Below are 19,961 nucleotides of genomic sequence, written 5' to 3' on the forward strand. Positions count from 1 at the left end.
ATAATATTCACTTTTTTATTTACGTGTATACCAGTGTGCCTCTATGTAAACCGCTGTGAAATGAAAATAAAAAAGCTACAGAGTTAATGTAAGATGCCAGATGTAGACCACTACGAGTCAGAAGGTGTATTTAGTTATACAATGATTTTTTCAGAGCTGTGGATCTGTTCTCAACATGCTGCCTTGAAGAATAGCAACACATTTTGCCATCTGCATTAGTGTGCTATATGTTTCCGTTGTTTACAACTTCTAAAAATATTTCTGAAGTAATTATAGTGTAAATGTTATGAGGAATTATGTATCCAATATTATATTAAAGGTTACTTATATATATATATATATATAAATATAAATGATGTTTTTTGTGAGAATTTTTTTTGGCGGACAACTCTTAAAAATGAAGACATTAAGAGTACAGTTTTATTATAGGGTTTTGCTTCAAACACAAGTAAAGTATTTAAACACCAGGTTAAATCCAGTTCTTAAATAATGACTATAAGAGTAAATGTGTCTGTTTGGTTATTTATTTGAGAGGGGTGCTTTGAAGTGGGAAGTTTAACAGGTATTCTTTTGACTTTTGTTTTTTATGTTGGTGATATAAATAATAAAAACGTAGTTCACTTAATGGTAACATACTGTATCTTCTCTTCAACGGTTTGAATAATAATCCTATGTTTATAATCACTTGACTATAATCAATTTCATGTATTTTATGCTATTCAGGAGCTAAATATATACTTTGAACATGATGTATAATAATGCTAATAATTACTGTGCATATCTGAGGGTTAGTAAAGTAAACATGAATATAAGAAATCAGATTTGTTTTTGTAAATGATCTGTTAGAAAGAGAAATACCAGTAAAATGATCCTTATTATTTTAGCCCTAATTTATCAGAAATGTTGCAAACAAAATGTAAATAATAACAAAAGGCATTAAATGCAAAATAATATTTACTGCCTATTATCCCTACCCTTTTAACATAGCATATTCCAATAGACAACTTACCTTTTTAAAAATGTAAAGATTTTAAAAAAAAAATGATTTGCAAGGTGCACAACACGTTCTTAATTACTTATCTGTATCATTCCACAAACTATATTTTTGACAGATAATCATCCTTTATATATATATTTTTTAAACTTTATCAATTGTTTTGTAACCCCTGCACTGCCCTTGGAGAACAAACGTATTTATGTATTTAATGTAATGTTCACATAGACCAGTTGGGGGCGGTATAGCGCGAACACTGCCTTAAAGCTACCAGATAGAAGAACCCGGATGGGATGTACGACGTGCAACCATGAAGATGACAGGGGAAAACAGTGCTGGAAATGTGGAAATAACAATGGATGACGTTAAAAACCTGATGAAAAAGAAAGATGAAATTGAAGAACAGATAAAGGCTTATTATGATGTTTTGGAAGACGTAAGTGTGTGTTAGACATATTAAGAAAGCGACGCAAAGCTAACACAAGGCTACATACATTAACTCTGAATAATCTAAACATGCCTTCCTTTATTTTTTATGTTTACAGCAAGGTGTCGGAGTTGAAGGTTCCTTGGTGGACCCGGAGGGCTTCCCCCGAGGAGATGTTAATGTATACCAGATCAGGACAGCAAGGCACAGTATTTCATGTGAGCAGCGTGGTTGTTGTTGTTGTTGTTGTCTACTCCTGTGTAACTTAGTCTGTGAAAGCCAGTGATGGAACATCAATTTAGATGTTTTACTTAGGTACTTAGATACCCAACTGTAAAAATACTGTGTTACAACTAAAAGTCCTGCACTAAAATTGTTACCTTAGTGAAATGATGTATGTATAATCTGGAAAATTGTGTTAAGAATAGAAGTAATCAATGCATTATTTCTCACATTTGAGAAGCTAAAGATTTTGGGAAAAACTGCAAATCTTATTATATTAACAGTTTAGTTTCTCGTTAATGGTTAGATCTTGTTTTCCAGGCCTGCAGAATGACCACAAGGATGTGATGAAGGAGATAGAAGAAGCCCTTCACCAGCTGCATGCTCTAGAGAAAGCCAAGAAGGGCGGGGACGCATCAGGAGGCCAGGAGGAGCCCATGGAGCAGCAGCTTCATGCTCCCTTTGCACGGGTGGACGCTGTCACACAGGGCTCTCCTGCCTGTAAAGCTGTGAGTGATGTGAATGGTGCTTTGGTATCTGGTTAAAGATAAACCATCAGTATTCTTTCACGAGTTGAAATTAAGAAGAAACCAATCTGCTTTTGATCCTGTGATTAAAGTAATCGTTTTTTCTTTTCAAAGGGGCTGAGAGTGGGTGATGAAGTCACTGAGTTTGGTTCTGTGAACACGGGGAACTTTCAGAACCTGCAGAATATTGCTTCTGTGGTACAACACAGTGAAGGGGTAAGCTACAGCAACTGTTTGTATTGTCACACTGCACAAAGAGTACCTTTTCTTTTCAAAACAACGTTTTGACCCATATCCTTTCAATAATCTCCTATAGTGTCTGGCGTTGTCTATACCTTCAGAGACCCGCAGCCCTCTGCCTGTATTTCTTCTTTTGCAGTGTTGGGGAAGTTTCTGGGTGTCAACGTCTGTAAAAACATAGAAACCAGGTTCAGGCGTGAGCACACATCTAAGAGGAAGCTATAGAGATGGAGGACAAAGCCTTGAATACTTACAAACATAGGAAAGCAAAACATCAAGCTGACAAAGCTCTTTCAAATAGACTCTGGGATTGTCTTTCACATGCTGGCAAGAGCTTTGAGTGTTGTGTTGGAAAACCACAACCGTCACATTCTACTCATTGTGCCTTTAATTGTGTTGTGGTAGTTTTATTATTTTGTGATACAGATGGATGTGTGAGTTAACACCAAAACGATTTTAATAACCAAGCTGTTTCCAAGCATTTTTTTTTAAAATTCCATTTGAACTACATTTTTATTTGATTTATTCAATTAGGTTTTCTCAGACCTATCTGTCCTTTAGTTAAAATTAGAAGAAAGTCTTCTGGTAATCACTGAATATCCTTTCTCCTCATTGCACAACCATAGGTTACATTTTGCTGAACACTCTTAATATCTGGAGTGTAATATTGTGTCCTTTTACAGAAGCCATTACGAGTCGCAGTCATCCGGGATGGCCAGAGAGCTCAGGTGAGCCTGACTCCACAGCGATGGACCGGCAGAGGTCTGCTGGGGTGAGTGCTACAACACAATCAGTCATGTACATGAATTGGCACATATTTATTGGAGTTAATATCAAGAAACAAAAACAGCTGTGAAGCCCATGTAACACATCTGTTGAAGGCTTTGAGTGACCCAAGCAGATATGTTAATTTATAATAATATTATAATGAAATATATTAATGCATGTTTTACATGACCACACGGCAGGGATATTGGTAAGATATTCTTTAGTACATCAAACTTACAAAACTTAGTTCACGAATGGCAGTAATAAAATGGTTCACTGGTCCTTGTTCTTTTTCAGATGCAACATCGTCCCAATCCATCGATGAGCCCCATGACGAACAGAATTTACTCTGTGAACCCTCCTCCTCCACTTCTGTGAATCCTTTATACTACAAACTACTCCAAACATTTACACCTGTTACATTTCTCCAAATCTTAAATCAAAAGTGGTTCTATTTTCTTTATACAATAGAAGTCTTCCGAAGGGGATTTATGAACATTGAGTGTAACAGTACTTTTGTTATGAGGACATGCTGAGTTTCCCAAATAAACATTGGTTGACTTGTAATTTTTTCCTGTCCAATGCTGTTATTGTGTTTCTATGAAATACTGCTCTTGGGGAAAGATGCCCCATCGACTATTATGCATGAGCAATAGCAAATCGGGGATTTTTGTGTGATGGTAAAATATCAGCAAAAGGTTTATTCCACAAGTAAGATCTTATTGAGTAAAGTTCAACACAGCTTCTTTACCCATTTAGAGAACCTCGACCAAATCCATTGTAGTCATCTAATCTAAGTCATATATTATTACATCAACACAGTGATTCAGCCACGAATTAAAGAATATTCAGAGCAATATCTGAAATCCCAAAACTGTAATGAGAAAGGCAACAAGCTGGGAGACAATTATAGGATGTTTTTATTTTATAAAAATGTTCATAAAAAATCAGAAAGGTATTTTTTCCAAAAGCAGTGAATCCATTGACATGTAAATGGAGCCTGAACATGTAAGTACATTCAACATGTTCATATGGCTAAAGGATGTCACTGAAGCACGTACAAATCTATACCAAACAAAATGGTATAATCCTAATATAAAAATGAAAACTAAATCCACTACATTATTTCTATTCTAGCAGAAATCATGTTTGTTGCTTGAGTTTCTTCTTTTTGGGCTTGACCATCTGTGGTAGTTGGATTTTGAAGGCAGTCCTGAAAAGAAAAGGAATTATAGAAATGTGAACCAAAAGGAGATTAAATCAAACTGCATGATTTCAGGTGAATAACATTAGTTCAAATTTAAGAGATTTTGTATTGAATATTTTATATCATTTTTTGTTAACTCACTCGCAGGTTGTGCAGATGGGGCTGAAGTTGCAGAATACTTAGAGATAAAGAGAAAACAGGAGAATGCGTCACCACAACAAATAACTGCAGCTTTTGACAACTATTTAAAGATTGAGGTCATGATTTTTTTTTTTAACTAGTATTCAAGCTTACTTGATAGACATACTGAGCACACATAGCCAATGTCAATGAGGTTCCTGTGGCAGAAGCATGCGGCTCTGTAGTCCACGTGCACAGGTGGAGGAAGAACCAGCTGGGCCCGCTGCTCACTGTCAGGCAGGAACACCCACTGTTCAGAAAACACCACCATAAACACAAAGCAAAGCTCATAACAAAAACATGAGATGAATGATAGTCTGATATACATTGTGTACATCTGTGTTGCACTCTCACCAAAAGGTATTGTGCCAAAGCAACTTTTTGTGGTATCTTGAGGTACAATCCTCCAGTTATATCGCAAGCCTACAAAGGACAAACATATAAAAGCAAAAAAACTGAGTATAAACACACAGGTTAGGACAGCAAAATACAGTTGAAGTATGACCATTCAAAAAAACATGTACACTTGGCCAATAGAGTGCCACAGTGACGCGTCCTAAAACCCGGAAGTAAGTTAGCATTTTATCCCTTTCTTTATCATTTTCGAATCCTAAATCTTATCGATAGATTTATGATTAGAAAATTATAAAAGTAGGGTAGACATGTGGATATTATCCGGCTGAACAAAACGTGATATGTCTCTTAAATGTGTGTCAACCACAGACCTTATTTCCAGCTATTTTCCAAAATCCTATGGAGAAATTGCATTGGTTTTTGTCGAAGGAACCAGAAGGAGTTTACTTCCGGGTTTTAGGACGCGTCACTGTGGCACGCTATAACAATGTGTTTTTATTTAAAGCTTTTTGAATTTCATTACATTTGAATCGCCAACAAACTTCCTCTAATAATACATACATAATATCCATTTTCCATGCATGACTCACTCTTTGTATGGCAAGCAGGAGAGCAAATTGTTTTTTGTTTACCTTGAAAACTGTTTTGTTTTTTTAAGTATGGATGGAAGCAGTATATTTGGCAAGAAAATGTATTTGGTAAATGATTACATTTATATTTTTTCAATTTATTTGGGATTTCAACCCACTGGAGTTATTGCAAATGTTTGGATCACACAAGTCTAAAACAATCCTGATGATTTTAATAAACTAAAAAAACACTTTAAAGAATAATAAAAATTATATTGGTTTGAGAGACAATTAATGGATGTTGATCTTCCTTTAATTATTCTTCAAGTTATCCAATATTATTGCATAGTTGTGTTTCGTATTCTCAGGTTAAGCCTTTGGATGGAAATGTCCATCATAATAAAAGTATAGAATTAGATTATTGTCAACATCCTAACAAAGCCATAACATTGTACCTGCTGAAGGAGACCCGAGTCTGAGTCCAACACACAGGCATCTATCAGGATGTTCTGTTTTAAAATACAAAACAAATGTATTATAAACATATGTAAATGTTAAAACAAGTACAATAATACAAAACAAAATTGAGATCAATGATTGTACCTGCTTTTGGGAAGCAAAAATGACATTCATGAAGTTCATGTACTGTAGGGCACAGTCCTCGGCTGCTTTTATCACCTATTCAGTCAAATACAGAGATTGATTTCAAAGGCACGGACTAAAACCAAAGCACTCTCAAGCCAAATTCAACTTTTTATGGCTTACCAATATTCTTGATTTTGTTTCTTGTCCAACTTAAAAAGAAAAGACGGTATTATTAAGTATGACAAGGAAAACAGAACCCGTTAAAGAGTATAAATTAAGATTAATAATAAAATAAACATTTAATTACCTTCATGATCTTTTGCGACTCTGTTAATATCTAAAGTTAAAGGATTAAGGAAAACTAGAAACAAATGTTTTGCCTCTCTCTCAACCACAACACTTGCTGTGTACAGAAAGAAAATGAGAAAAGCAGATATTACTTTCAACCAAGAATCCATCATCTAAGCAAGGGGAAGTAATAGCATATAAAAACACAAATGTTATCTTCCAACATATACAATTCAGCAGAGTCATTCATTAAAGTAAATGTATTCTAATACTAGTCAATTTACCTGTTCTTAGATGAATCCTGTAAATCTGTGATTTTGTAAAAACATCAAATTATTATTGAAAGGATACAGCACAGAGCTTTGGCCAGTGACCCAGCCAACAGAGTGTCTGTGGAATTTCCCATCACATCCGCTGTAATCACATAAGACACATTGTATACTTTAACAATGCACAGTGTCATTAAACACTTGAGCTAACAAACAAATCAAAGCTACAAATACAACACATATACAACACATATACAACGCATTATCGTAAATTCAACAACCAAACTTTTTGATATTAGTATGAGAAAGCTACTGTGTGTGTGTGTGTGTGTGTGTGTGTGTGTGTGTGTGTATAAATATATATATATATATATTGAAAGGTCAAGATACCCTACAACAACAGATGTGTACTTACTTTTTGCAATAACCTTCCTGATTTCTTCAGCAATAAAGTTATTAGCGACTGACAAGAGTTCATATTTTCCATCCCCACTGGAGGAAGCATCCTCCTCACAGCTGTCGCCCGCTCCCCAGCTCTTACCGGGATATAGGAAGTGACTGAAATAAAGGGAAGTTGGATAAATGAGGCACAGGTTTATTTATGTCTTCAATGTTTATTTTGTTGTCTGAAAATGAGAACATTTACGACAATAGTCTATATTCCTAAGGGCCATGAGATAAAAATGAACAAACGTTTTTTTAATGTAAACAATTTCAATTCTTAAACTGAAAAGTCACTTGCAACTACAGCTCCCAAATAATAGGTAGTAGAGTAACATATAATAATACAACACATCCAACCCCACCCCCTTCAGTAAATGCACTTTTAATAATTATATATTGATTTTCACCACTGTTAGCTGCTCTATAATTACTTAGACCTGAAAGGGTTTGGGTTACCAGAAACTAATTTACTTTCAGGATTATTGTGGTTCTGAATTGTTATCCTTGTGAATGATTGGACTTATTGTAAGTGTATTTGGATAAAACCTTCAGCTGAATGAAACGAATAAAAGAAAAGAAGATCATAATAAAGCTACCTGTCCTGACAGTGGCTGGCGATGACAGCCAGCTTGTTGGTCCTGGACATGGCCATGTGGGAGTTCCCCAGCACCATCACTGCATCCAGACACTTGGACAGGGTGAGCTACACGGAGACATGAGGACAGTACGTGTTCTTTAGACATGTAATAACTACAAACTGAAAACCATTTATAAAAAGGTCAGAGAAATATCTGACTATACTACCTCTGTCTCGGCTTGAGCTTGCTGCCCCCACCATATCGGATTTACATCCACGACGATGACCAGCAGATTAATATCATCTTATAAAGAAATGTTGGGAAATTCAAGATGAACCTGTGTGTAGCCTACAGGAAAAGGTAACTGTATGAGATAATCATCTGGACCACCTACCTGATGCCATGTTGGGATTTATCTTTCAGTCAAGAGAAACAAGAAGTGATTATTGTTGTTCTCCTGGTGCTTTATCTCTTGTTAAATTCCATTTTTGCTCTGAAAATACAAAACACATATTCAGCGTTTTTAAAAAAAAGTCTGGATATCCCTACTATGATATAAAAACCCTAACATTTGTAAAGTACAGCCCTTTTCATTCACTGTTGATGTTACCCACCGTTTTAGCCACATTAGCCGACCATGTTCTTCTTCTACTGTTCATATTGGTACCACACGGTGCATTGCTGACACCTAGCGTTAGTTTACGTAATGCCTCCTACACACACACATACAGTACACACACACGCGCGCACAAGCACACTACTAAAAGTGTACTGATAATTTATGTAATGATATAACAATGGAAAAAAAACTAAATTAAAAATAGTTGGCAAGTATATGTTGGCTTCTGTAAGTATCGAAAGTAAATTAGGTGTTAAGCAGAGAACACGTTTTTTTATTACATAATTGTACTGTTTTTAATACAATTGGTGGAAGTAGTATTGTACTGTTGTAGTTGGTTGATGGTCATCCCTATGTTCCAAGGGTCCTATGTTCTGATGTAAACATTGGAAGTGTTGGTAAGGGCTATCCTTGCAGAACAAAATGCAAAAATACAAAGGGACCATGTTTCAAATGCAGTTTAGTATACTGTAAACCCATTTAGCCAATGTGAAGTTCAATTCTAAAGTCAAGGCAATTGTTTAGATAGCAGATTTGGGGGGTAAGGGTTTCCTAGACCTAGAGTATAATATCAGAAAGCTTTAAGATACAGTATATGTGTGATATTTCAACATATTAACCCAGGGAGACATTCAATAAAAAAAACATTTGAAGGTCTACTTTATGTCTCATTAAAAGGACATTGAGCTGTGAATTAGGATCCTGAAAACATACAGTACATCCTCTTTGTTGATTTCTTTGTACACTCTGCACTGTTGGGTAATCAAATTGCAAAGATCCAGTGATAGAGTAAACTAGAGTTATTTCCAAATAACTCCCTGAGTCCCTGGTTATTTTTAGGGCTTTGGTTTTGTCCGGGCCTGAATTGAGCCAGTCCTGTATCTCTCAGTCTGGTAGACATCTGACTCGATGGCCTCGCTGCAGTCGTTCAGTGTTACATATACACTCCCTTTGACCTCAGTGACCTTGTGAATCCTCTGTTTGACACCCTTGGAACGCCAGTGTGTCCTCAGGGGTTTGACTGTAGGGTCATCCACGGCTTGGTAAAGCCCTTCCCCTTCTGCTAGTGTGATCTTGTACTTGTGCCACGGACACACAATACATAGCCGCCCATTAAACTCCTGATGTTGGCACAGCATGAAGGTGATAAGAGACATAAGAAAGACACTATTAGCGGTTTTTGAAAGTTTTGAAAAAAAAGGCAATGTTTTTTAGAGAAAATGTAAACTTACCTCGATGTCTCCATGCTGTAATGGACCACCTGCATCTGTAAGTGGAACATCATCAGTAGTGTTTCACAAATGTGATGAGCCATTGCATTCATTTTATAACACTTAAAATACACACTAAAATAATGAATGTCAACATCTTTCTAAATGTTTCAACAGGAAATACCTAAAGATTATGACAGGATCTTACAATTATAGCTTTATGCATAAAATGTCCATACATTTTTCAGCCCTCAGTAGTATGGGAGATTTCAGTGTTTGCTTTATGCATAACATCAACAAAAACACAGACAGAGCTTACGATAGCAGCGCAGGTCCATTGCATGAAGCGTCCCTTGGTGGTACAGGACCAGTATTTCCCTGCATCCATTCACAGTCTTGATCAGGCGCCCTGCCTTGACAATGTCCTCCTTCCGGCCGATGAGATGGGATGCAGGGGCAGGTGAGGAGGATGGAGGGGGACAGGAAGAAGGAGTGGATGTCTGAGAAGTCTCCTCCTCAGAAGACATTTCTTGATCACTTCTTACATCAGTTTTCCTGATAAAAATAAGAATATAGTTAGTTAGACAGATATTTGATATATGATATGTTTGAAGGGACAATATATTTTTTGAAGATGTTTTTCTTTGCACAGGGAATTTTAGACAAGTTAAGATTAGCCTATTTTGGGAACATGTAATGGTCTGCTGAACTATTCCTGTAACATGCAATATGTCTATTCCTCCCGAGTCAAAAATGTTCAATTGTTCTTTTACTTTTTCAAGGTGTTAACATTATTTGGCATGGATTTCTGCAGAAAAAAACTTTTAAAAAACATTAAATCTACCTACCCATAGGTTGAGGGTTCACATCTCTGACACTTCCCAGGTCTCTAGTAAGCGGCTTTGGTCGTCATCTTTCTGAATGGGTCTGGTAACCTGGCAACTAGTTTCTGGTTAAATTGTCTTCAAGTACTGGGCCGGAAATGAGAAACTTAACCTCACTAAAATTGCACAGACGAATATTCTCATGTTGCTAAATATGTATTAAACAGGCTCTGTTAATTTAGCGTTTAAAGTTATCTACGGGTCCAGTCTGATACATTTGATTTGAGCAGAGGCGGGTTGAGGAAGTGCCTATGTTGTGTGTTACTTCCAATGTTGTCCCCAGTGAAACACGGGTTGATGACGTTGATTCCTCAACTTCCTTCACGTCCATGGTTTAACCAGCGCCGTATAGATAGATTATATGATACGGCTCTGGGTTTAACAAAGCATAAAACACAAGTATGCACTCATGCGTTCCCTGCATGGATGTGTACAAAACTTATATAACATAGCCTTCTAATATCATGTATAAACGATAGTTGCAGAGACTTATGAGGACCTGAGTGTATATAAATACAATTATAATAATAAGAAAAACGAATAAACATCTCTGTTAGTATTAGATATAAATGTATAGCCTACTTGTCTTTTTTGTGTTTATTAATCAATCTATGCATTTAACAATTTGTTTTGTTACTTTTTTGTATTTTTGATGGCAAATAATAGTTGGTCAGCTTATAAAATAATATATTAAAATGTGCACCAAAAAAACCTCGAGTAACAACAATATTAATCAATGTGTTTTATTATTAATAATAAACCATAACAACACATTTACATCCATTGTTCAGCCCTCAAGACAATACGTCGTAGGTCTACAGTCATTAGGGCACATGTCCTAATAGTTTAGTCTAAGAAGGCTTTTGTCCTAGCAGGTTTGTTGGTGGGCATTAAGCCCTCCGAGGGATTATCTCTCTTTCATGCTGAACTGAGCGTAATTTGACCGGCTGTCCTTCTGAATTCTGCACTTAAATAAGATATGATATGGTATCCTTATTTCTGCCACCTGCCACCTCAGGAGTTGTGTTCACGGACAACGGGAACTAAAATCCCCCTCCCAAAACCGTTTTCGTCGCTATGGAGACCTACTCTGTGTACGGAAATAGTGATAGCCTACTCCTCAAGCAAGCAACTTTTTAAACATTAATGCATTTTGTCAGTTCAGAATGTTCCATCCGATAAAACGTCATGCTCACTCATTTGCCTTTTCAGGTAAGTGTTCTATTTACTTTTGCCATTTTATGTTACAGTAGTTTACAGCTTTTCACTCAGTCATTCAATTATTTGGGAAGCACAAGCACCCAATGATAATAATGTATTGCCCAATGTTTGATGTGTATTATAATGTGACAATGACTTTAAACTGGAACTTACCTTTTTTTTAAATTGAGGGTTTGTTTGATAGATAGGAGTTAACAATCCTCTTCCACTTTACTTTGTGTTATATGGCTAAACCAGCCCTGTAATGTAAACTGCTCTGCTGGTTGTCTATCTAATTTGCAGAATTACCAGTTGCTGACTCTCAAATTCCACCACGTGTTCAATGTAGGGACTGTGACCCCACCTTATGGAAATATGGAGCTCTAGGAGGGGGATGATTCGAAGAGGTGTACTGTTTCATAAACACAGTAATGAACAGCACTCTCACCTTAATGCATTTGAGTCATATGGCAGTAATATTGCAGCTGCCAGCCAATCTACTGTAGAAGTCAAAGAAGCAACAGTTGCATTCTTATGTCTGCTATATTTATCATATTTGCTACGGTACAGACATGTGTCTGCCCTGGTTCATTGCTGACCAAGTGTCACATTTCAGCATCATACCAGTGTTGTGTGCTTCGCTTGACACCACAACTGTGCAGTGTGGTAGTATGACAAAGTGACCAGCCAGACCATTGGCAATCGGTCTCTGACAGGAATCACTGAGGGAGAGAAACAGCAAGGGTTTACTGTGTTGGAAAATAGCAGTGTGGAGCTTGTGTGAGTGTGTGTGTGTGAGTGTGTAGTTGTTTTGATTTTTTAAATTTATATTCAGCCTGTTGTCTAGCTGCACAGTCCTTTCTTTCTTGCCTTTGCCTTGTGTGGCCAACTGATGGAGAAACTAAAGCGATATGTCTACCGCCCCAAGGGTGAATGGAGGGAAGAAAACGAGAAAGAAAAGAAAGGGGAGGAAATGTCACTTTCCCTGTATGAGTGTCTGAGGGCCGTTGGGCTTCAGCGTCACTATGCTAGGTAAGCTCACTCACATCACTTCCAAACTAACACTTGCCCTGCCCCCCTCCTCATCTAACCATATGTCTCCCTCTGTTTCCTCTCCTTCAGGTTTACTTCTGTGGGTATTTGTCGTGCAGCCCACCTCTCAGCGCTGACCATGGAGGACTATCCAATCCTTGGGATCTGCTGTATGGAGGACAGGACTCGACTCTTCCATCTTGTCCAAATGGTCAAAGCTCTTGACCTAAAATATGAAAATAGTGAAGATTATGGTGCTGACAGTGGTGATGAAGGCTACACTGCAGCAGATAGTAGCTTTTCTTATGTTGGTGGTGAAGATGAAGAGGATGTTTACAATGATGAGAATGAGAGGGGTGCTGCTGAAAGTAAGCTTAATGCAACACGTTTTACAAAACCCTCATCCGTTCGCAGACGGCTTGATTTTAATTGTGAAACCATCGATCACAATCTGAATCTTTTTGTTTATCCTGATGCCTCTGTATATGTAATGAATAGTGAGGCAGGGCAGGGCAAAGGGTCGGCCCTATCAGTGCAGCTTGACTCTGGAAGTGCTGCGGTATGTGGCTGCAAAGAGAAGAACAAACACAGGCTGGATTCTCATAGGCATCAATCTGGTCGTCACACAGGAGCAAAAACTGAGCCAAAGATTATGGAAGGAAAATCCATGTTCAATTTTCACACCAGATTATCACCAAAGTGCGAATCATGCATCAAACCAAAACCCCAGTCTGAAACAGTGGCATCAAAGTTGTTAACCAACCAACTATTTGGGCACAAAGATAGAAAGGGACTTTTAAGGAAGAAGAAACCCTTTACAGAAATGAGCAGTAATGCAGCTTCTGAACACACGCCTAAGCCAACACCTGTTTATGAACTAATGAGAACAGCTGGCTACAACTATGGACTACCACTGAGTTCCCCTCCTGCTCCAAACAAAACGTGAGTGGCAGTGGTTTTTGTTGTTTTCGTATTTAGTCCATATTCACAATTAAGTATCTTAGTGCAGTAACAGTACTAGATACATTTATTGAATATGAAATACATTTAGATAGTAATATCAAGTGTCTAAATGGCTACAACATTTACATCTAGGCAATGATAATCAGGATTTTCTTTGCACATGATAATCATGATTTGGTTTTTCTGTGATTGGTGTGTGTTGCAGACGACCAGGGGCGCAGCGGATCAGTGTGTGTGTGAGGAAAAGACCTCTGACACGCACAGAGTGCAGGAGAGGAGAGACAGATGTTTTGACAACTCCAAGTGAAGAGTGTGTTATTGTTCATGAAAGCAAAGAGGCTGTGGATCTCACACAGTACATACTAAAGGTAGATATAAAGTCAAGATATGAGGCAATGTCTGAAACATCATGTAGGAAGAAGACAGCATTTTCTTCAAATAAACACTTTATCATTAAACTGTGATGATGTGAAATAAAGCAGGGTGGATTTTCATTTTAAAATCTACTGCTCAAATCATTTTGCTGTTCTTCCCCCTTGTTCTTTGGTCCCTGCAGCACAGGTTCTACTTTGACCAGGTGTTTGGGGAGGAGAGTTCCAATGAGGAGGTGTATCAAAGAACAGCATACCCTCTGGTGCAGCACATGCTCAATGGGTAGGTTAGCAATAATGTAGTGGCATTTATGTAGTTGTGTGTGTGTTGTCAGCCTTACCTGCCTTTCTAATGAAGTACATGCTTGTACATGGGTTTGGCTTTATGTTTCTACCAACCTGTGCTCCCTAACTATCTTTATTTTTGTTTGTGTTTGTGTGTCCATAGAGGCAAGGGCACCTGCTTTGCATATGGCCAGACAGGTGCAGGGAAGACTCACACCATGCTCGGTTCCCCTGTGAGACCAGGGTTGTATGCTCTGGCAGTCCGGGACATTTTTGCTCACCTCTCCACCACACACATGAACTCACCCTTGCTGGTGTATGTCAGTTTCTTTGAAATCTACTGTGGTCAGCTGTATGACTTGTTGGACCACAGAAAGAGGTGCGTGTTTGTATCAGTAAGCGTGGGTATGTGTCTTGTTGTGTATACAATTGGTTAAATGTTTTATAGGTGGAGTTGCTATCAAAAAAGTAGCAATTGGTATAAAAAACAGATGAATAATACCCCATTTGTTCCATAGGCATGATTATTTTGTTGGTAATCCACCATCAAAATGAATCTCTTTAAGCTTGACTTTTTCTTCTTTCTTGAGTTATTCTCCCTCTTAATCTCGTTTTTTTTTTCTTTATTAGATTGTTTGCCAGAGAAGATGGACTTAAGGTGGTTCACATTGTTGGGCTGCGTGACGTCAGAGTGGACTCAGTCAGCTCACTGATGGAGGTTCGCCCTTTTTTTTCTGCTGTCCATGCTGTGTAGACAAGAGCTAGTCTTCTGGTTACCACTCAAACTTTTTGAACACATTTATGCAATGAGTAATTCCCAAATCAGAGACCTACCATTAAAAATAAACATCAATAGAAAAGTATAACAATATATTGTGAGGAACATTCCAATCTTAGGTCACGCTTACTTGAACATTACCTATCTATCATCATGTTTTCTTTGTCTCTCTTTTTAATTATTTGTCCTCCTTTCTAAGGTGATTTCACAGGGAACAGAGGTGCGCACACAGGGGGTGAGTGGGGTGAATCCACTCTCCTCTCGCTCCCATGCCTTGCTTCAGATTCAGCTAAGGGATGCAAACCAGCAGATAGCTGGAAGGTGAGTGACAACATGTGTTTGTATCATATTGTAGGCTTATTATACTGTACACACTATCTGATTGTATTGTCTTGTGCTCCCTTGTTTGTGTGCTTTCAGAATGTGGTTTGTGGACCTGGCAGGAAGTGAGCGGGCATCAGACACCAAAGAAGACAGGCAGAGTCGCATGGAGGGAGCAGAGATCAACCAGAGTCTGTTGGCTGTAAGACACACGGACACACACAGACACACACACATGCTGGGATTTTACATATTTTTTCATTTGTTTGTCTTTCTTTTCTTTTCTCAGCTTAAAGAATGCATTCGGTCCCTGGATCAGGAGCAGTCTCACACACCTTTCAGACAAAGCAAACTGACTCAGGTACTGCAATATTCTGTTGTGTGTGTATAATTATCATGGCTGATTTTTTTGTCCAGCTTGATCAATAACCTCTCCTGTGTTTTGCAACACATTGTTCCTTTTCTAGGTTTTGAAAGACTCATTTGTTGGTGACTCAATGACGTGCATGATTGCCAACATTTCACCTGGTCACTTAGCAACTGAAAACACACTAAATACACTGAGATATGCTGACCGGTAAGTGTGTGTGTTTCAATATAGTTGCTGGAACGTTTTTTTTTTTTTTTTTTCTCAGAGCCCTAGTGGATTTTATTCATCCTACTTTAAATCCTGATTAAATGACTTTGGAAAATGTAAAATATAAATGTGATGTTTAAGAACAAAGTTTATTTTCATCTTACTCCCAGTGTTGACAACGTATCAAGTCTTATTATAACGTTTTGTTATGGACTGTTAAGGCAATAATCAGTGACTGCTATTTGAGATATTACATCTTATATTTTTTTCATAGGGTGAAGGAGTTAAAGGGACAGGGGGGACTACGAGGAGGAAGAAGAGGAAGGACAAATCACTCCCCCAAGCGTAACTTGTCAAACAGCAGCAGCAGCAGCAAAAGCACAAGCAGCATAATTGGCACCCGAGGGAAAAGTCCTCCCAAAAAGCCAAAGTTAGGGAGACATAGGGAGGATTTTTGCCCCATCTCGCCTACCATTAGATTGACCATGGGAGGCGAAAATCTTTGCTCTACACCCAAAAACAGCAGATGGGGAGAGGAAACAACTGCAACAACAAGAAAGGGAATTGACTTTGAACATATAACACCTGTTGGAGGTTTGCTGGGAATGAGTGGTAGGAGGGTCAGGACGGACAGAGCAGACAGGAGGGAAGGTAGAAAAAGAGAAAGGTATGGAGTATCTGACAGTGTAGACAACACAGTTGGTGACCAAAACATAGGGGCAGAACTGGTCTTGAGACAAGCGACAGATGAGCTTCACTTGTGGGAGGTGTCGAGAGAATCTGGATTATGCTACAGAGGAAAAGAGAGACAGGGAAGTTCAAAAGGGGCAGGAAAAGATGAGAATAGAGGGACAGAACAAAGAAGAAAAGTGGGAATCAGTAGAGACACATGTGATGAAGCAGAGAGGCTAAGGGAAAAATATTTGAAAAAGGCTGATGAAAGGGAAAAGGACAGAGAGCGCCATCTGAGACAGTATCACCAGCAGTTACAGCAGTTCATGCCCTCATCTTCATCTGTCCTCTTCTCATCCTCTACATCCCCGTCTATTTCTTCCTCAAATCAGGCCTCTCTCTCTTCTTCTGTCTCTCCTTCTACCTTTCAACAATCTTCCAGCCTCTCAGTTTCTGCCCTTATGTGTCATGGTTTGGAAGGAGTTTTTGATGCATACGGGGCTAATGTTAAGGTCAGGGTAGATAGTAACAGAGGACAGTCATCTTTCTTCCCCAGTCAAGAGATTTGCTTTCAAACTAAAACCTCCCCTAGCTGCAATACAAACAAGGCTGTGGTTAGTCCTGGTGACTCAGGTGGATCTGGTGATGCTTGGAGGGTATCCAGGGATGGGAAAGAGGAAAGATTTGGGCAAGACAGAGATACACATGAGAAGTTAAGGTCACTGAAGGCAGCAGGGGAAGGTGAGGTCAGAGTAAGGAGGGAGGAGTGGAGACCAGCAATGGAAGGAAAAGGAGTGGGGAGGTGGGCCTGGGTAGCATCAACAGAGACAGAGCAGGCAGACAGGATGACAGGTGCAATCCCCGATGAGGCAGTAGTGTTGTACAACCGTCTCTCAGAAGAGGATGAAGAAGGTCTTAATGCTTCAGATGTCACAGCTGATAGAGTGTGTAGTACTGAGGAGCGAAGAGGAGCCGACAGTTACGGTTTTCTGTCCTCCCAAAGAAACATTGACAGTAGCAGCCTCTTTAACCGCCCTCTGGATGAGTCATCCCGTCAGCGAGCTACAGCAGAACGACCTCTCTCCCCAGCCTGTGGACAACCAAACACTCTCCTGACCCCTAATCCCTCCTTTGAGTTAAAACACACTACATGCACCTCAAACATCGAGTCAATACCATTGAAAAATGCTCATCAGGATGTACCATTAAGCAGCTGTAGAGTGAAGCCACCATGGTTCAATGCCCACGACAATATACCTGATTTTTTTAATTCTCAATGGGCCACACTACCTCTCACTACTCCCACAACACAGAATAGAGGTAAAATACCAGCAGAGCCTCTCAATATTTCATCTGAAAATCCAGCCTCCACTATGGTACACAACGGTCCAGATGCTGACGCCAAAAAGTCTGAATTACCTCAAGAAGAGACTGAAGGTTCAATCAACTTCGTCATGGACCCCCTCAGCATCTCCTTGCTTCAAGTGGACCAACAGGCTGACAACCTTTCTTTCCTTCAATGGGATCAGAACAGAACCGCTGCATCCCCACCCAAAACCTCTACATGTTCTTCAATGCAAACTTCTGTCATGCAGTCCAACTCTTCCTCTGTCAACCAGTCTGCAAACACAGGTTTACTGAGCACACACGATCTAACGACCAATGGTCCCAACCAGAAGCCATCAGAACATGCACACAATATGCACAAAGAACTGTCTTTGGCCATTTCAACACCACAGTCAGAAAGTCAGTTGTTGACCACAGCGCCAAAGCATTGTCAAACTGCACATTCAAACACCTCAATCCAAACCAACAGTATTTTACAATTAAATAATCAAGAGAGCATCAGCAATCAGCAAATTAGACCCATCTGCCTTTCTAGGCTGGAAGACTTGGATCACGGCCAGTAAGTACCCAGACATGTCACAGTTTTTACACAATCATTTTAATGTTGTTAATGAGTGTTTCAGAGGCCAGTGCCCATTATAATGAGACAGACTGGATTGTATAATTCCCCGTTGTGTTAGGTTAATATTTTACTCTTGTTACAAGTTGCTTTGTTTTAACATTTGATTTAATTTACATTTAAGTGGATCCTCCAGACATGATACAAACCTTTTTGGTGGTCAATTTAGAAAACCTGCTGTTTATTTCAGAGTAACGGAGCAATCACAACCTACAATATTAGATGAAATAAAATTAGTATGTATTTTTTTCCAATCCAATTTAAGGTGGCGTGTTGTCCAGGCCCACTGGGAGCAGCTAGAAGAGATGGAAGCTTTATGTCGTAAAGAGGGGATGCTTCTGTGTCGTCAACCTGATATGGTCAGAATAGATATATTACATCTGCTATTACATTTGAACTTGCTCATTTAACCTCTATCCCAAGCACTAAGGCTGCTTTTTAGATCATTCTGCAACCAACAACATCCCACATTTATGTATTTATATATAGGTAAATACTGCTGAGTATCAAGCATCGTTATATAATGTTTTGATGGACTTGCAGAAAGATCAATTCACTCATCGCTTCTATTACTGTCACAGATTTACAAATGAAGAATTGCTGTGTTTTGTCTTATATGCCACTGCCAAAGGCATTTTTTTATTTGATGCAAGTCTAATAAACAATAAAGTTATTTAGATCTGAATACATTTTAAATGAACGTGTGTCTGTCCTTACTCTCTGTCTCTCTCTTTACAGGCATTTGGGGATTATTTCCACAAACTGAAGGAGATCATGGAGAGAAAAGCTCAGTGTGTCCACATCATGAAATCTCACCTACAGCAATACCTTAAACCCAGTCAGTGTAATCAACCACACCACCAAGAAAAAGAATAATCATGATCCAATTCATTGAATTACATTAAATTAATAGACATATAAAAAGGAATATTTGAATTTTTAAGTCAATATCTTTAAGAAATGGCAGGTTTGCTAAGGTGGGCTGTTGATGAGTGAAATTTCCCCTGACAGCACTAAGTTTGTGCATTCTGCAAATTGATGTGGTCTGTGTATGTATGTGTGTATGTGTGTGTATGTTTGTGTGGGTTTTGTTTTTGTCTTTGGTGCAGGAGTGTGGTTGTTTGGTGTGTGGTTTATTTTGTACATTCTCAGTACTGTTAAATGCTTATTCAGATAAATACTGTATGTTATACTGTATACTATAAGACATATTGCCTGAGTTCTTTGAATTATCATTTCTGTTTTTCTGCACAAATACCCGCCGAACCTGGTCTTCCCTTTAGCTATTACTTAAACTTTGACTCTGTAATGATGATGCTCTGAACTTTTTTTTTGTTGCAATTACAATTGGAATTTGTTGCTACTTGTTGAATACAGTTCTTATAAGACTTTAAGATTAAGTGAAGTTTGTCTAATGAACTGTTCTGTCT

The 19,961-nt window shown here is 38.5% G+C and overlaps 4 protein-coding genes across 4 annotated transcripts; 2 read left to right on the plus strand and 2 right to left on the minus strand.

The window, feature by feature from the left end:
- Positions 1 to 1,242: 1,242 nt before the first annotated feature.
- psmd9 (proteasome 26S subunit, non-ATPase 9) lies at positions 1,243 to 3,749 on the plus strand. Its single transcript, XM_010779118.1, has 6 exons — positions 1,243 to 1,430; positions 1,540 to 1,639; positions 1,965 to 2,152; positions 2,285 to 2,386; positions 3,094 to 3,182; positions 3,476 to 3,749. Exons 1-6 carry the CDS (start codon positions 1,305 to 1,307, stop codon positions 3,501 to 3,503), a joined length of 633 nt encoding a protein of 210 aa, XP_010777420.1. The 5' UTR covers positions 1,243 to 1,304; the 3' UTR covers positions 3,504 to 3,749.
- A 331-nt stretch (positions 3,750 to 4,080) lies between these two features.
- gtf2h3 (general transcription factor IIH, polypeptide 3) lies at positions 4,081 to 8,338 on the minus strand. Its single transcript, XM_010779116.1, has 14 exons — positions 8,267 to 8,338; positions 8,047 to 8,145; positions 7,879 to 7,955; positions 7,671 to 7,777; positions 7,046 to 7,188; positions 6,713 to 6,775; positions 6,381 to 6,410; positions 6,254 to 6,282; positions 6,092 to 6,166; positions 5,944 to 5,997; positions 4,920 to 4,988; positions 4,680 to 4,815; positions 4,527 to 4,563; positions 4,081 to 4,391 (listed from the first exon to the last, which is right to left on the minus strand). The coding sequence occupies exons 2-14, from the start codon at positions 8,054 to 8,056 to the stop codon at positions 4,322 to 4,324; spliced, it is 900 nt and encodes a 299-aa protein (XP_010777418.1). The 5' UTR covers positions 8,057 to 8,145; positions 8,267 to 8,338; the 3' UTR covers positions 4,081 to 4,321.
- A 186-nt stretch (positions 8,339 to 8,524) lies between these two features.
- Positions 8,525 to 10,619, minus strand: LOC104952311 (Rieske domain-containing protein). Its single transcript, XM_010779115.1, has 4 exons — positions 10,331 to 10,619; positions 9,802 to 10,037; positions 9,504 to 9,538; positions 8,525 to 9,392 (listed from the first exon to the last, which is right to left on the minus strand). Exons 2-4 carry the CDS (start codon positions 10,007 to 10,009, stop codon positions 9,108 to 9,110), a joined length of 528 nt encoding a protein of 175 aa, XP_010777417.1. The 5' UTR covers positions 10,010 to 10,037; positions 10,331 to 10,619; the 3' UTR covers positions 8,525 to 9,107.
- Positions 10,620 to 11,518: 899 nt separating this feature from the next.
- On the plus strand, positions 11,519 to 19,407 carry LOC104952330 (uncharacterized). Its single transcript, XM_010779142.1, has 14 exons — positions 11,519 to 11,578; positions 12,495 to 12,598; positions 12,689 to 13,540; positions 13,767 to 13,929; positions 14,118 to 14,215; positions 14,381 to 14,596; positions 14,848 to 14,935; positions 15,195 to 15,316; positions 15,416 to 15,518; positions 15,606 to 15,677; positions 15,784 to 15,893; positions 16,168 to 18,471; positions 18,797 to 18,890; positions 19,270 to 19,407. Exons 1-14 carry the CDS (start codon positions 11,555 to 11,557, stop codon positions 19,405 to 19,407), a joined length of 4,488 nt encoding a protein of 1,495 aa, XP_010777444.1. The 5' UTR covers positions 11,519 to 11,554.
- Positions 19,408 to 19,961: the final 554 nt, after the last annotated feature.

Source organism: Notothenia coriiceps, unplaced genomic scaffold (assembly GCF_000735185.1).
Source record: "Notothenia coriiceps isolate Sejong01 unplaced genomic scaffold, NC01 NC01_scaffold00019799, whole genome shotgun sequence".
NCBI lineage: Eukaryota > Metazoa > Chordata > Actinopteri > Perciformes > Nototheniidae > Notothenia > Notothenia coriiceps.